This window comes from Ruditapes philippinarum, unplaced genomic scaffold, assembly GCF_026571515.1.
Source record: "Ruditapes philippinarum isolate M1 unplaced genomic scaffold, ASM2657151v2 ctg1046_1_1_1_1, whole genome shotgun sequence".
NCBI lineage: Eukaryota > Metazoa > Mollusca > Bivalvia > Venerida > Veneridae > Ruditapes > Ruditapes philippinarum.
In genome coordinates this window covers 1-19,126 of record NW_026863462.1, presented here as the reverse complement: position 1 = coordinate 19,126, position 19,126 = coordinate 1, and the positions used below count along the sequence as shown (strand labels likewise).

The following is a 19,126-nucleotide window of genomic DNA, read 5'->3' as shown; positions in this document are numbered from 1 at the left end:
TAAAGTTATAGAAGCCAGTTCTCTCAGTTTAACAAAGAGGAATATGAGTATATATGAAGATGCATGTAAACAGATAGAATGAAGTCCCTATGTCTATGCACATTTACTATATGGCCTGTTGACCTTGACCAAAAAAAATGTTAGATAGGTAGAATTCATAAAGATGTCTCTTTATACGAAGTTAAGTTGTAATATGTTATTTAGTATTGGAATGAGTGATAGACACAAGTCCTAAAGTAAACACAAGCTGTCAATCAATTCAGCCAGAAAAGCTGGGATCGTATTAAAAAATATAGGGATCCCGGAAATTGACCAGTCTAAGAAGATGTTTTTCAGATAAGCCGGGATCGTATTAAAACATATAGGGATCCCGGGAATTGACCAGTTCAAGAATATAGTTTTCAGAAAAGCCGGGATCGTATTAAAATATATAAAGATCCGAGGAATTGGCCAGTTCAAGAATATAGTTTTCAGAAAAGTTGGGATCGTATTAAAACATATAGGGATTCCGGGATTTGACCAATTCAAGTATATAGTCTTTGATTTTTCCAATTACATGTTATTAGGCATAAAATTATAAGTATTGTGATTTCCGCATTTTAAGTTTGTTAATAAATAGCTCTAAATATATCTATATCCTAAGTTTACTTAATTTTACGTTCATTACATACAATAAAAAAAATAAAAACTTAACGTTTAATGGCCTTTCATTACGACAATAATCAACACAAATATAGTTTATTAGTTTTTCCTCTATATCTAATACGATCCCGGATCCCGGGCGTCCCGGATCCCGGCCAGTAAATACATACACTAAATACCGGAAAGGATAAAATGACCGGAAAAAAAAGAAAAAGAAAAAAATGCACAGAACCAGATGTAATTAACCAAACGAAAACTTACTACAGAGAAAACAGGTGAAATCGCTAAATCAAAAGTCATTGTAAATATGATTTATTGAAAAGAATTCATGAAAACAAACATTTTAATCATCATTATATCTTTGCGATCAAAGCAATACTTGCTGCTTTTTAAAAATGGCGTGAAAATTGAAGTTTCTTTGACGCTATATAAGATTAAATTTGATTGGCTAAATAATTTTGGATTGCAGTCCTGACAGATAAGTTTTGTAGAAAGCTGGAAGCCAAGATTTGATTAAATTTTGGATGGATTCGGAGTTTTAGGTTGTTTCTCAGTAAAATCCTAACGTAATACCGGCTCGCCGTGGCGAGCCGGCATAATCGAGGGTGAAAACATAACAGCCGCATATACAAGTAGTCCCTAACCAGTGTTTATTGGCAGTTTAACACCGTTTTTTTTCCCTTCTTTGTCTATTGTGACAAAATCAATTGAAGTGTAAGAATCTTTGACAACGCACCTGACAAAGCTAAGTAATTCAAATATGACCTTGAGCTTTGAATGACTGACGGTTATGGTCAAATATGAAATTTAAGTAATTGTATTTGCTCGTTTTTGTTTGGAGTAGTCTATACTTAAATAATTTTACTCCGATGTCTCTTACATTATAAGAAAAAAAAAGGCGAGCGTTGCCCCCGATTTGTTGTGGCTCTTGTTTGTAATTTATTTCATTTGTCAAAAATGCAGATCTAATGATAGTAAATAATGTCCTGCGCGAAATTAACCAATCCGCTTTGACTTACATGATTTATCTAAAGCGTCCTCACTGAAAAGTGGTTAAAATCACATTAACAGTTTACTTAAGGCAGTTATTTCTTTTACAAACGGAGAGTTTATACGCACTATCATGGCATACTTGTGCTAGCTATAATAATCATTCTGGCATGATATGTATGTTGTTTTTTTCAATATGTGAAATTATTCATGCACTCAACAAAGGAACAATTTATGCGTCAACAGAAAATGTGTCGTGTAGAATGTTGATAGAGGTAAGTTTTGTACAATTACCATAAACTTAGTCTCTAGGATATGTCTTTCATTTAATATCCATGTTATCTTTATGCACTGTAACACCGCACTTTGGGGTTAAACGCACTTTCGGGTCCGACCCAAAAGTGCGGTAAACTTCGCAGTGCACTTTGAGGTCTAATGCACTTTGGGGTCAAAATCGAGAAATTGACCCCAAAGTGCGTTAGTATGCTACATATCAACGCAGTTTGGGTTCCATATCATCTAAGTTCTGCTTTAATACCGAGCACTGACTTATTTTCGATCTGCGACATTGGTTTAAACATATTTATTGCATATATTTTAATCATACATTATACATACAGTTTCATAACCATACTAACATAATACATGCAATGGATTTTGACGGAAGCACTAGGTGCTTATTAAAGTCAATCTCCATTATTAATAAATTACAATAAAACTAATACATGGCTGGTAGATGAGCAAGTAAAGAGCATATTACAAATGTGTACCACAACCGCTTCTATTGATTGTATACAAAATATTTTTGAAAAAAAAAAAAATAAACACAACTAGGTTATGTGGTAAGGCTCTTGCATTATTTGTAATCTGCGACATTGAAGTTCTAATGACAGTCGATACCCATATACATCACTGTGCAAATTTACTAATTCCGATGTAGCATAAATTAAAACAAAGATGGGTTTGATTCTTATTGGTAAATGTTTTATTAATTTAACCATTTGAAATATCAATATACGTGTAAAAACCCTCAATTAAGACCACCATCGGGACTGGACCACATTGGTCGTAATTGCGAAGTGGTCTTAATTGCGGGCATTCTTATCATTGATTACATAGTTTGTGACCATGGTCTATTTTAGTCATTTTGTATAAACAAACAATATGTATCTTAACCTACAAATACAATATATGTTATAATGATCAGATGAGAGTAAAACATTTTCTGGAGAAATTTAATATTAAGTTCTTTTGGGTCTGATTTCAATATTAATTATGCTTAAATGCATTCAAGCAGATAATATTACAACAAATATGTGATCTTGGTAAGTGTTGACTTTAAAATTAGTGGTCTCAATAGTGTGTTCAAATAAAGAATAAATAAAAAAATTGGGACTGAATCTGGTGGTCTTTAGCTTAAAAGTGGATTATCGGGATGGGTCTTAATTCTGGATTATGTAACTATTGACAAAAAGAACAAAATATTCCGTTCGCTTAAAAGATGGTTTTAATAGCGGGATGGTCTTAATAGCGGGATGGTCTTAAATCTGGATTGGTCTTAAGTAGGGATTCTACTTAATATATATCTTAAGCCAGCGAGAAATCGCTTTATCATAACATGTCGCGGGCAACTTACAAACTCGCGAGTTTTTCTGCCAAAATCGTACAAAATGTCGCGTTGAATGTATAACCCTCCATATTTTAAAACAGTTGTTGGAAACAGCATGGAACATTTTGACTCCTAAGGCCGGTAGCGTGCATGGTTTGGCTACATTTTCTGCTTTGTTTGCCTATAAAAAGTCGAGGAACAGAAAGAAATCCATGACATTTTTTTTTGCAAACGCTCTTGAAACTTCACAAAAATGTTGAAGAAAAATCATAGCCCGATATTTTTGGTTCCTCAACAACGGTCTAATAAAAACATAATGGCAAGTAAAAAAATTGAGTCGCGACTTTTTAAAAAGAGATATTTCCTGGCATAAACAGTCGAGGCTAAATGCTCAAACTCGATTCTTTATCAAAGTTTATATCAAAACAAAATATTGCGGATATCAATGACCGCAATTTGCTACCTAAAATAGGCATATGTTTGCGTGGCTTAGTCTACTATATAGTACGGAAACGTATATCGGCCTCGTCATGTTGCCTTAACCTAATGTTCATTTCGTCGACAAAAAGGAAAGATCATTTGTCTAAGCCGTCAAATTTAAGCCGTTTTTCAAAATTTTGCCAAATGTAACAATAAAAAGAAAATTTGAACTCGCTAGTTTAATGATATGGACGCCTTATTTATTGCAACATTCAAGAAAGAAAACCTGTTTATACAAATTGATAAAAAGAAGTCGCTCAAATTTTGACGACGAAAATCAAATCGCTTAAATTTAGGCGTCTTTAAAACTTCTACGTATGACACCCTACGCAGTGGCGCGGTAAAAAATGGCGGAGGGTCAAATGAGTATTTTTCTTTAAAAATAGTTAAATAGCCTGCCTTTTATGACGGAAAATCATGCATGATAATAATGTTTGTGGCTTGTATGTTGTTTATACCTGCTTCAATATTCCTTTGAACATTCAAATTAAAAGTCTGAAAAATGATGATATGGGGACATTAAGGCCAAGACTCGAGGTATATGGTTTGATACTTTCGCTCTTGGTAAGCAGAAACATTGATCCTTATAATACAACATACATTTGCATATACTTATAAATGTGTAGCAAAATGCACCATAACAGAGCACACATAAAGAGACCAACCAAGATAGCAGACGGAAGTTGGCCCAACGTTGGGCCAAGTGCACTTTGTTTGTTGGCCCAACAACGAACTAGTATACCAACGTTGGCCCACTGCTAGTTTGCTATTCGGGGCGATGTTGGCCCAACCCTTGGTACATACATCTGAACCGAGATAAATCAGTAAGATGGAGTAAAAAACATAAACAGAATTTTTATACTTATTTAATGAAATAAAACCAACAAATATGATGCATGTACATTGCAGCAAATAAATAAAGACGATCAACAATATTAACACATGTTTAATATCACTAGAGCACAAAATCAAATAACATTCTACAAAAGAAATGCATGTATATACATGTAGCGCTACATCGACAGATCAATTCAAACTGACGATTTCAGTTTACTTTTTTAAAAGAGATTAGTTTTTGCATATTACGTTTAAAAAATCTATAAAATTTATAAATCACGAACTGTCTAACAGAAATACAGGAAAAAATAACTAAGCGAATTTAGCTTTCGCACATGAATGGCAATGAGTATTATACCGTTCATTTTTTGACGTATTAAATTCGAGCCATCAATGGTATTTTACATTCTACATGCACTCTAGGGACCGTAGTTCGAGTTCGGGCGTTCCAGCCATTATAGTTCAAGCGAAGCGTTGTCTTTTTAATTAAAACATACGGGAATTTTGCCGGGACCTGGAAGTCAGTTCGAGCGAAACGGGGTGTTCGAGCCAACAGAGTTCGAGCCATTGAAGTTCGCGAAGTTGCCCCAACGACTGATTTGCAGTTCTTATCGTTGGCCATCAGTTGTGCCAACCGCAGACATTATATTATCGTTGGTCCTCAAATTGACCAACCACACAAATATTATTATCTAGATGGTCCAACATCAGACCAACTGGATATTCTTTGTTGGCCAGCCAAAGGATGCCAACATTATGCCAAGGCCTCTTAACTATATACTCCATAAAATACATCACCTCCAATTGATTAGACTTCAATCTGCCGTCTGAAATGTTAAAAAACAAGTTTTGGAGACCGCAAGTTTAGTAAAGTTTTTGTAAACTTAGCTTTAAGGTTAAATATGTAATAACATATGTTTGTCAAATCTTAATTGAAATTTAAAAGCACTAGAAATGTGTAAGATTTATCTACATGCTGCCTGTTCACAGACAGCTGAAAATACAAAAAAATAATAAAACGAGTCAAAATTAATAAAACCTGTAACCAATTCTAAAAAATCATTGAGCAAAGGGCACGAATTCACTACTTTTTGGAGTTTTCTATACCGTTTGTAAGTAAGTTAGATTTTAAGACATCGCACACCTATAGCCTAGAGGCTTTGGTCTGCTGCACGTGCCCGTCCTTGATATGCCTTCCCTTAATATAAATTTAAATCAAAATGGTAAGCTTTTTGATTAGCCAAAGCGACTTGGTCTAATTTTGAGTGTTATTTGAAGTATTTGATTTTTTTTACTAAAAAGAATAATCATGCAGCTAAGAGTTTGGAAGTGCAGACCCCAAGAGAGCAGACCATGTCGACCATTGGACCAGACTTGACACGAAACGAAAAAGGAAATCCTCCCGCTGGAACCTTCAAGCACCTACTTTTACGGCATACTCCACTTAGTTGCCTTAAAAAAGTTTTTAGAGATCTACAAATTGATGTGGAGCTATAAAATAAAGGGGAAAATGGAATTTTTGGGACGCCAAATGGCCCGAACCACGCGGCGGAATTACCAGTATTTTTATATTAGGGATTCACTCACTACACTTCACTACTACACCTAACGTGTATGAAAAACGCAACAAAAACATTTTTTTGTCTAAATGACACTTAAATGATTGCAAAATCAACATTTATTATTATATTTTTCAGTTCAGCTTAAATGTGAGCATTTTTCATTTTAGCGCTTTTCTGTTAACAGGTGGCTTTGTCGCGACGCAGTTTGCTATTTGCGACACTATGCTATGTTTTTTTTTTCAGTATAGTTTAGTGCTGATTGGTGTATGCGGCAATATGCCATATATTTTTGTTCGCATAGCATACAGCCGCTGTATACGATATACGTATCGTACCTCTTATTTCACTTTATTTGTGTCTTATTTGAAATCAACCAATTCGATGTTTTATTATAAATTTCTGATCATTGTCTGTTATTCTTTTTATACTTGTTGTTCTGTTTAATCTATATATCAGCTCTTACTTCGTCTTGTGATATACATGGTTAAAGTATACAGATCATTTGTTTTCAGCGGACATTTAAAAAATACTGGGCTCATAAATTTCCATAATGGTGGCTACGAAATTTCCGCTCAGACTTAACCTTTTTCAGGATGTTTAACTTGATTGTTTTCTTCCAATAAGGATTATTAGGAAACTTGAATTTACCAAGACTTAGTATTTGTATAGACCTTGCATAGGAACTTTTATTAAACTTCAAGTTGTCCAAGCTATAATAGTTCAGTACCGTAAGTTAAATGCATAAATGTTAGTACAGCTCAAGGCTGTGTCATAATTTCAATTTTTCTATATAAGTTTGACAGATTATCTGCACACCTTCGCTAAAGCGCTGAGCTTTGAATCGGGCGACCCGGGTCACTTTCGTTGTGAATGATCATGAAATCCTTTCTACCGTCATTCCCACTGTACCTCTGTTTAGCAGTTACATAAGGTATCAGTTCCTTGCGGAAATGAAAGCAACTAGAATAGGTCAACTGTCTGGCAACCTGCCTAGGAACGATGCAGTGGCTGAACTATGGGGTTGCCAGAAGGGGGATGTGCCCCCTTCTGTTTGGAGGAGTTTGAGGGGGGCGTTAGCCCCCCCCCTCATCGCCAAGAAAAGTTTGGACATGTGACAGGCTAAAAATGGCCTCAGGTCGATCTTAGGGTAACTTGTAACCGACGCTGAAAAGCCTTTTACTCTATCTCAATTCATTGAGAAGTTGCAGCAAATCAGTTTTGATGGGAAAAAACAATGCAAAACAGTGATTTTTCGCAATTTTGTGACGTCCCTCCGTTGCCATTGTAACAGGAAATTTACCATTGAGCATGCTGTTACAGAGGCTATGGTCCAGTCAACATCTATGCCAAGTTTCACCAATATTGAAACATTTTTTTATAGTTTCATAGCAGTTTTAACTTGTATCAGGATACTTTTCAATAAAAACATTTTTCACAATATGCTCATGAGGTAAAAGGTTTAAGTGAATACCTTAAGTACTTTACAAGATTTATGTTGCATGTACAATTTAAGCCAGGAATTTTCTAAGTTTTAAAATTTCATATGTATATATAGTGTAGTAACCGATTGGTTAATAATCTCGTGCCCACGACTTAATTATATCGTGGTCACGACATAGTATCTCGCGCACACGACTTACACGCAGCTTCGACATAGTATATCGTCCCCACGTCTATATTATCTCGTGCGCACCAGTAAGTAATTTGTGGCCACGACATAGTATCTCGTGCGCACGACTTAGCTACTCGTGACTACAACATAGTATATCGTGCGCATGACTTAGTAACTCTTGGCCTCGACATTATATCTTGTGCGCGCAAGAATATATAAATAACAAGAGCACCGCTAGGCGGAGCATTATATGACCGAAAGTGTTTTTTCTAAGGATGAAGCATTTGTAAGACATGGAAATTAAATAAAGTATTACCTCCTTCAAAAAGCAATCCTCCCTTTATAGCTGAAGAACATTCATATATATACACAGTTGCTGTTCCAAAAGCACCACCATCAAGTTGTTATCTTGTAAGTAAAATGCTTTGACGGATGGACGGAAAGACGCCAGGGGTATAACATAATATGAACAAATTTTAGGGCATATAATTAGTGTATATAAGTGATCATCTTTACAAGTTTGACAGTTGTAAAACTGTTAACAATATTAAGGTTATTTTATATTGACCTTGTGATCCCAATATAGATATGGATCTTTTATTCAATATAGGCAATCATCCTATGAAGTTTGAACACTTTAAGCCAAATGGAACTTGTTTTATGCTCCAGAAACTACAATTTTCAGTGTTAAGGTAATCGTGACCATAACCTTTGCTCTCATGATCCTAAAATCGATAGGAATCATGTATTGGACATGGTTGTTCATCCTATACAATTTTATAGCTGTAGGTTGATTGATACTTTAGTTATTGAGTAAAAACCGTTTTCAGTTTTAAGATAATAGTGACCTTGACCTTTGACCTTGCGACCAAAAAATTAATAGGGGTCTTCTACTCCATATGACAATCATCCTATGAAGGTTGAACACTTTGGGCCAAACTTTAGTTATGCCCAAGAAACCACAATTTAGTATAAAGATCATTGTGATCCTGACCTTTTACCTTATGACCTTAAAATCACTTGACAACTTTATAGCTGTAGGTGGATTAATACTTAAGTTATTGAGCGGAAACTATTTTCAGTTTTAAGGTTATAGTGGCCTTGACCTTTGACCTTGTGATCCCAAAATCAGCAGGGATCTTCTACCCATTATGGAAAATCATAATATGAAGTTTGAATATTGTGAGACAAATGACACTTGAGTTATGCTCCGGAAACTGTTTTCTGTTTTAAAGTAATAGTGACCTTGATTTTTGACCTTGTGATCCCAAAGTCAATAGTGGTCTTTTACCCAATATGGACATTCATCCTATGAAGTTTGAATATTGTGGCCCAAATTGAACTTAAGTTATGCTCCAGAAACAGTTTTCAGTTTTAAGGTAATATTGACCTTGACCTTTGACCTTGTGTCCCCGAAATCAATAGGGACATTCTTCCTAATATGGACAATCACGCTATGAAGTTTGAATATTGTGGGCAAAATGGACAGACACCAGGGGGCAATCTCCTACACAGTGATCTCCCCTTATCAGAACAGAGATCTCTGCCATCACAAACATTTGAATATCAATATTTTGATATTTTATATTTTTTTAGCTTTTTAATTTATTTTTCATAAGTTTGTATACTTTTGATAATTTTTTGATAAAATATAGCGCACGAAGGTACGAAAATTTAAAATAAAACAGAAAGATAAAACTGTCGTTAGATTTCCTATGTAACGGTCGATATTTACATTTGACTTTCGACGTTACGTCATGTGACTTTCATCATCATGTGACGTCTGTGAAGGCAGTGATTATAATTCTTCCAAGGGAGGTAATTACTGTGAGGAGTTTAGCCAGGGGGTATGACATAATATGCCCGAAAATTTTTCGGGCGTATAAAAACACATACATGCCACCATTTTCTGCCTATATTGATATCATTTATAAACTAAGGTATTTAAATTATTTTCTTTTATTTTTTAAATTAATAAAGCAGTGTTATTTTATGAAAACAATTGCATTTATTTACAATTCAGAACACGATGTATATAAAAACCTCAGTTTTTTTTATTTTTGACAAATCTAAAGTAGATTGTTTTTCAACTTTACATGAATATACTAAATTATCCCTTTTGAAATGTTATAATATTCTTTGCATTTTACATATATTTTCAGCTCTGAATCGGAGCCTTCAAGACACGCCAGTGGTTAAAGTGGGAAATACAAAAGTTTGCAAGCAATGGCTTCATATAGCCCTAAACTGTTAGATAAGAAATACAATAACTGGGTTAAAGCTCAGTTAGCTGTGTTGTTTACTAAAGAAGGAGTTGAACCTTTTGTTTGTACTGAAATTCAACAATTTCAGTTGAAATGTCTGCATGATATATGGTACTTAAATAGCTTATTTAGTGGGACTTGCTGTTCAAGTTGCTGTACGGAAAATGTTGTTAATTGCCCTACTGACAAAATATGTAAATTAAGGCGTGGGAAATGCACGTATCATCGAAATGTTGCGACAAGGTACAGTTCTTCTGGCTGTCCTAACAAGATATGTCATAACTTCAAAACTAAAATACAAAATGCGCATAGGTTTAAGGGTCCGTCGTACAAAAACAGTGATGCTACCCAGTGGTGCAGTAATTTCTGGGAAGTAGCAAAGTGCTTCATGCCCCCAGATGGATACAAAGAAAAGGCATCTGCAACAGAAACAGACTTTAATGGTATTATTAGCGTTATCCTTAATTACAAAGACTTTCAGGGGAAAATACGTGAAAACCTCAACAGTAAGAAAAATATGTTTGAAGAGGTAAACAATATTTCGATACTAATTATGAAGACCAATGTTTAACACTTTGAAATAAAACAAACGTTAATATATTTGTTTGAACTTAGGAATTTAACACTACGGTATAATATCTATAATAAATTAAGATTTTATCATGCATTCTGGGAAACATTAAGTAGCTTAGTAAGGATAGAATTTTTACTATTACTCAACAGTTTGCTAGTTTATAGTATATTTCATTACCTACTTCGTATAAAGCTTAACAGTTGCTGAAAATTGTATAGTTCTTTTAACTTTGAAAACGAATGTTTCTAAAATGACTGTATGACACAAATAATTATATTTCATTAAAAGCGAATGATATCATTGCTGCACAATTTTATCATTTGATATAGCTTCTTACTCTTTAAATGTTTTAGATTAAAATTAAATGAGAACTGTTATTCTATTCTGACCAGGCGAGAGTAATTGGAAGAAATGTGCGACATTCATCAGAACTTGAAGTAGAAGATTCAGATCTCCAGAATTACTTTCAACTATTACAGAAATTACTTTCTGACCCCGTGTATTTAGGTACAAATACGCATGCGCAGCATGCTAAGCAGAAACTTATACAGGTAATTAAACTATTTTAACATTTGAATGCGTAACACATTTCGTCGTATGAATAGAACACAATGCATTTCGTGTTCAATCTACGCAAATGTGTTAAAATCAAATTAAATAATCTTTATAGAATTTTTGAACACATCATGTTGTTTCATTTATGGAAAAAAAACTGTTTCCGTTAAATTTAGGTCGATTCTCAAAATTGTTGTAACATAGAATGTTTGTTTTGCGATCAAACAACGATACACACGTTAATTCTTTTGGTTACAAATTATTAACTTTGTGCAAAGAAAATAAAATTATCATAGCTAATGGGCGCTTAGAACCAGGTTTTTGTACTTTTCATTCGAAATTTAGAAACAGAGCTGTTATGAGTACAGTGGACTTTCTTTTAACGGATTTCGAAAATTTTTCCTCTTTGAACGATGTATGTGTTATGGATATGACAGAATTTTCAGATCACTGTCCTATTTCATTTTCATTAAGTTATAGTCAAAGTAATAGCAAAATATACAAGGTACCACCAATAAATAAAAATTGTATGGAATACTGAAAATAATAATAATTTTTGCAACTTGCTGGAAGAAAATAGACATGTGTTTGAAAATATATGTGATAAACTAATGTCAGGTGAAAATGATATTGACTATTGTATAAACACTTTATCTCAAATGATTTATGATATATCTTATAAATGTCATGGTAAAAACATTTCATAAAAAAATAAGCAAAAAAATAATAGAAAATCGCCATGGTTTAATCATGAATGCAGAAATGCTAAATCAGATTTTCTAAACAAAAAACGAAATTTTGCTTTAACAGTTCTAATGAAAATATGTTGTTATTTTTGACAAGCAGAACTAAGTATGCAAGGGTTAAGAGACATGCAAAATATTTATATTATTCTAAGGAGAAATCAAATCTTTCAGATATGTGTAAAACGTCTCCCCGCAAATTTTTGGAAATATATAAATAAGTATAAAAGTAAATCGAAAGCCAATAATTGTCAAAATTTTAAATGCTTTTGTTGATCATTTTTCGCGTGATTTGCAATACGCAACACAGCCGCTTTAATGCAGACGATTTTTCACAGTCACGTGATTTCACCTGTACACGTCGAGCAGCTAGATACCCAAATTAACAATAGACGAGATCTCTAAAACAATTTCATTCGTTGAATAGAAATAAAAGTGCGGATTATCAAAATATAGTGGCGGATTTTTTTCATTGATGCTAATTATTTTATAAGTAAATATCTGTGTGTTATCTTTAATAAAATATTTGAAACAGGTGTTTATCCCGATTCATGGTGTAAGGGGATAATTGTCCCAATACATAAGAAAGGTGATCATGATAATCCTCGAACTACAGGGCATCACTTTGGTAAATTGTATGGCCAAAATTTTTTCGTTGATATTGCGCAAATAGAATTAATAAAATGGTGTGAGTCAGAAAGAATTTTCAGCGATATTCAATTTGGTTTTAGAGATTCGAGATCAACCTCTGATGCTATTTTTATTCTTCATTCCATAATTCAGAAAAGTTTTAGCAAAAATTCTAAACTCTATTGTATTTTCATTGATTATGAAAAGGCCTTTGACACAGTTATAAGAGATGCGTTATGGATTAAGCTGTTAGATACTGGTATTAGCTGTTAAAATGATAAATATGTTAAAGGCAATTTATTCTTCTGTTAGTGTCATGTGTAAAAATTAATGCTTTTATGAATATGTCAGATTTTTTCGACGTAACTCTTGGATTAAAGCAAGGAGAGCCATTATCTCCCCTGCTATTTATTCTTTTTTTAAATGATATTGAAAAATGTATAGATCTTAACAAAATGTCGAATAGCGACCTTGAACTCTTGTCTAAATATTTGCTACTTTTTGCAGACGATATCGTGCTTTTCACTACAAGTCCAGAGAGCTTGCAAGCTCAAGTTGATAATGTAATATAGTTATTCGTCAAAATGGGGGCTTAAAATAAATGTTAATAAAACTAAAGTTTGTGTTTTTGAAAGAAGGAAATCTGTACATAATTTTAGTATAAACATTGATGGTCAGTTTGTAGATATTGTTGATAATTTTTCATATTTAGGTGTAAAATTTTCTTATACGGGTAGCTTTTCTGAAGCAACTAAGACTCTTGCAGAGCAAGGCCTTAGAGCATATAACAGTCTATTGGGTATTTTTGACAGAATAAAGCTAGATGTAAAAACTAAACTGCACCTTTTTGATAGTCTGATAACTCCAATTCTGTTATATGGTTCAGATGTATGGGGAATTTACAAATATAAAGATATTGATAAACTGCAAATAAAATTTTATAAATATGTACTTGGTGTTAAAAAACAAACTCCTAATTGTGCTGTCTATGGAGAACTTGGTAAATTTCCTTTGTCAATTTTATGTAAAGAAAGATCTTAAAAGTTTTGGAGTAAAATTGTTAATAATCAGCATTCGCCTATATATAGCATGTATTTAGATCAATGTGTTAATGGAAATAATAAATGCTGGGCTAGGCAAGCTCATACTATTATTAATGAGTTAGGATTTTCATATTTGTTAGATAACCATAATGTTATTTCTGATTTTAGCTTAATTTTTAAACAACGCCTTAGAGATCAATTTATACAAAATTGGCATGAGCAAATAAATAACATGCCAAAACTCTTTTATTTTAGGAATTTCAAATCAAATTTTTGTTTTGAGGAATATCTAAATGTAATACAAAATGACAAGTTAAGAAAACGTTTGACATGTTTCAGACTTGGTTCCCATTCTCTAGAAATTGAAACTGGCAGATATACAGGTTTAAACAGAAGTGAGAGAATATGTAAACTTTGTACTCAAAACATGATAGAATCCGAATATCACTTCCTGCTTTGTTGTCCATTTTATTCAGAATTAAGAAAACTTTTTATTCGTAATGCATCTTTTCCCACACTGAATAAGTTTTATTATATCATGTCATCTAATAATAAACATAGATTATTACTGATAAGTAAGTACTTGGACAAAGCTTTTGATATACGATCTAATACCATGGAACAAATGATAAATAGACGAAATTAATGATATATTATTAGCACTACTTTGTTATTTGTTAATTTCAAAACGAATACTGATATTTGAAATGTTTATATATGTATCTTGTAGTTATGTGTGCTATATTTCAAGATCTATGTATGTATATGTTTTGTATGTATTGCCAAAGGCAAGGATTTGCCGATTTGCAAATAAAATTTGAACTTTGTTATTTATTCTATCACTCCACGTGATTTTGTCACTATGGACAAAGAAGGAAAAAACTGGTGTTAAACTGCCAATAAACACTGGTTAGGGACTACTTGTATATGCAGCTTTTATGTTTTCACCCTCGATTATATAGTTCACAAAGCCTTTTAAAGCAACAATAAAAAGCATTTTCATTTATATTTTCAGTTCTTATAATGTTTTCTTTTCATACAATACCGAAATAATATCTCACATACACTAACGCCACATATTTCATGTATTTGATCTTTATCAGTTAATAAATATTTTGACAAAACGGCGCCAATCCGTAAGCAGCGTAATGACGTCATCGTAAGTAAACAACTCATTCATAAACAAGCTGACGTTATTTCATAATACAAGAATGATAAATGGGGCACTGATGTAAACACAATACGACGTAAGTTTTAATTGTTGAAAACTTGATAAAATAACGTTTTCTCTTATTATTTATTTTGTTTAATAATGTCTATATCTTTGCAACAGTAGGGTGCGAAAATGGAACAGCAGAATACGAAAATCGGCACCGGAAGTTATTTCCGCTTGAAAAATTAACATTAGTGATCTTCCTTATTTTATCGTGATAGAATCGAAATAACATCGGCCTGAGAGGTGTATATCGGCTATTTAACACCGGTTTTGTCGTTTTGATGCGAAAAAGTTAACCACTCAGGCCTACATCCTTCGTTGTCAATTCCTACGCATCAAAACTCCAAACCGGTGTTAAATAGGCGATGTACACCTCTCAGGCCGATGTTATTTCTTAAATGAACAAGAATATTGTGCGTAAACATTATAAATTTTTCCGGAACAAAATAGTTTCCTCTTATTAAATGTTGGCCGTTATACAATGGCTCGTAAGGAAATATACATGTACAAACATTTTTTGTCACAAACCTAGTGGGATTTTTCAAAATGACCTCCGATAGATGTAAAAAACAGTCAGAGTAATCACTTAAATACCGGTACAAGGCAATAATTGTTCGATGCTATAAATGTTTACTTATTTTCAAACCTAATTACGCCCTCTTGATAATTACGCGACAAATTAACAAATACTTTTTTTTTACTTCAATTGGCAAAGTGTTTTGCTTTATACATATTGATCAGCATACAATTACAAATCAGTGATGATCAACATTGCGCACTTGTTACATATAAATACAGTAGACTCAATATATCTTTGAAATGTACATTTTATGATTAACTGATCTTAAATTCTTATGTACTAGTATATTAATTGATATTGTATATTTTATGGCATTTATTATTACAGTTAGAAAATGACACTCTAGTCATTGGAAAAGATGATATAAGAAAAGTACTAGACGATGTGGCAACCATAATTCAAGACAAGATGAAGGCTGGATTAGATGATCAATATGACAGAATTAAACTAGATATGATAAAGGGAAAACAAGAAGATCTCTTATCTCTAGAATCAAAAACTGCCGAGGGTATGACACAGATACAAGATAAAACTGATGCTTCTGTGAAAAGATTAAATGACGAAAGGGACAAAGAAATTGATACAATTCATAAACAAGGAGATAAAGAACGAACAGACCTGGCTGAATTAGGAAAGACGTTACAAAAAGAACTGAACACAGCAAGTAAAGCCGAAAAAGAAGAACAGTATATTGATTTTAAACAAAGTAAGTGATATAACATAGTCAAACTATTTTATCACATGACTTCATGTTTTCCATGTGATATTACTATTACGAATTTTTTCTTCATTTCCGAGTTCAAAATGTCCATATCAAAACCATATTGCACACGAAGTGATGGTATCTGTAATATACATTCTTGCTATACTATGACACTTGATCTTAGGTGCCGTCTTTAATTTAATGTCTATTAATATAAAATTAAAGAGTTCGTGATTCATTGTTGAGCACCATACTTATTCTAGCCAATATATATTCAATGTTGCAAAATAATTGAATATCACTTTAACTTCACTATATATACTCTGTATTTCGCTTGAAAATATATATAAAGAAATAAAATAAACACAAAAAACTTTATAAACGTTTTCAAAATTTCAGCCTATTCGAAAAGCTTTTAAAGAACGTTGTTATCAGAAACTCTGAAACCACCAAAAATATAGTACAAATATAATTTTTTTCAATGGAAATAGATCTTGATTTTGAGTGATCTATGTCGAACATATCGCACGGTATGGCGTTCAAATGTTTGTTATTGATCACTCAGGCCTACGAATACGGCCTTACATACCGTGCTATATTATAACACAGATCACATACATGTATTTCACAAATTAAACAGAAAACATCTTTACAAACATATTGATTATACACGTATGTTGATAATTCTTAATATTTTAATTACTTTAAACTGACATTATAAATGTTGACTACTATTAATTTTGTTTTATTTTTGGGAAATTCAGATGTGCTTAATTAGCAACAAAAAAGCAGTTTCAAGGAAAACTAGCGATCATTTAACATTAGAAGTGACATTTACATAACATATTCGAGCATTAACCTCCCTTTTATAATTAACGGTAAATTTCTACATAATACGAGGGCTGATTGATAGATTCGCGGAATTATCATCTAAAAACCAAATTACATTATTGAATTACAAAATGTTTGCAATTACATGTCCATATTGCGGAATATATATCAACATTTTCCTACGAATACACCGTGTCCATAATAACCACTGTCCTGTGACTTGAAGCACGCTGTATTTTAAAGTATACATGATATAGTATAAATGTCACTGCGGGAAGAAAATTAAAGCAAAATTTGGCGCCTACGCGTGTAAGGTTAGTGTGACGTCTTGACGTCATTTCCTGTATATTTAAAGACGATGTGTTGAACGGTTGTTTCGCAGCAACGTTAACCTCTATCAATCGGAACATCCTCGGCTATTATCTATAATAATCTCGCAAAAAATACGGATTGAAAGTAGTTCTACCACGTGGTTTTGTGGCAGGTTCTTATTTAGTGGTCTAAGCCCTATTTATTATTTGTTATTTAGTTATCTTCAACCTTGGTTTTATCTCTATTCTGATTGTTTGATAAAATCACTCACTCAAGTAGAGCGCGGTGTTTGATAATTTTGTGGAGGACATGTTAATTGTTTTTGTGGAAATGTTTTAACTATTTGCCGTTTACTTTGGTATGTTTTTTATTTGTTTAATGTATTCATATTTGCAGTATACTTTATTCTTCATGTGGAGTTGTTAGCATTTAAGTAAATGCTTTCTGTAAGCGCCTGTGACTTATTTTATTTATTGACATAAAGCGATTGTACATGTACTTCGAAATGGCAGTATTTACTCTAACAATTATTATTATTATTAATAATATAACATCTTAACAATGTCACACCGCTGAAACCAGTGCACATGATTCTTATTTTGATTGAAGTTTAACACACAGTTCACGGGAGAGATTGTTGTTTGTGTGAGCAGGTCCATAACTTGGTAAGTTTATAAACATTGTATTTATGATGTAAATACCTATTTTGTATAAATTGTGTATTTTATGTTCAGCATAGAATATATGATAAAGAAAGAGATATTTGGATAATGTTGATTATATTAAGTGATGAATGATTAATGGACCACTTGGCACACCAGAGTATTTTGATATACATTGTATGTATATTACTACTTCTTGATTATGTATTTGTAACATTGTTGTTGTAATTTTATGTACATGATAGTTTTCAGGCTTTAGACAGTATTGTATTATTTGTTATATGATTTTATTATGTATTTGCAGGTCACTGACTCATTCTACTGTAATGCTGTAAACTGAGCACTGTGTCCTTTTATGATAGACTGTATTTGAACTTTAAGTGAACAGTGACACATTTACAATTTGAAATAAAAAGAAGAACCCAGAAATACTTTGGTTGTATTTATTTATTAAAACAACCATAGTTATAAATGGCGCCCAACGGAGTTTAAATTTTGTGTCACTAAATATAAGTGAAGGATTTTAATATTTTCTTCGACCATCATTTGGATTTATATACTTGAAGTGATGTGAACTGATAAGAAGATTTCAACTTACAGTGTTCAACTTGATTTGTTATTAAATCAAGTTATTTTTGTTACATTAATTGTGGATTTTACATACACTTATAAGGGCGACATATCACAAGTTTACATTATTCCGAGGCGGAATTCCACAGGTGCGAAGAAGAGAGAAGCGTTTGGTGAGAAATCCAGTTATTTATGTCAATTCATCATGATAAAATGATGTCGAAATTTTTCAATACATTTAAAAAACGAAAAATTTGTACAACGGTTCTTTTCAAGGACATTTTCACATATGTGTATATTTAAGATATAATATATCCCAAATTGTGATTTTATTGCTCAATAACATCTCTGTTTTGAGTTCGGATGCGGGGAATTATATCACGAGGGCTTTTGTGGATATTCAATAGTAGTCAACATTTATAATGTTAGTTTAAAGTAATTAAAATATAAAGAATTATCAACATACGTGTAAAATCAATATGTTAGTGTTAGTATAAAAGTTACACTTTAATTTTTATAAGAATATTTTAGACATAATTTTGTTGACCTCATTTAGAAAGAGAAACTCAAAATTTATTATATTTGAATTAATTTTTTTAAATTGAAATTTGAACATTTTCGCAAATACAACTATTTACTGGTAATTAGATAATAATTGAGATATTTTTTTTATTTTTGTATTTTGACAGGAACAAGATACTATAATTAGTT

General features: G+C 32.4%; 1 protein-coding gene across 1 annotated transcript; it reads left to right on the top strand.

Annotated features, from left to right (window-relative positions):
• Positions 1-1,674: 1,674 nt before the first annotated feature.
• On the top strand, positions 1,675-16,043 carry LOC132722144 (uncharacterized; the record flags this gene model as incomplete). The annotated part of the gene is made up of 4 exons (XM_060706578.1): positions 1,675-1,907; positions 9,895-10,525; positions 10,963-11,121; positions 15,665-16,043. Coding segments are annotated over exons 2-4 (1,105 nt in total), but the record flags the coding sequence as incomplete, so codon positions are not given.
• Positions 16,044-19,126: the final 3,083 nt, after the last annotated feature.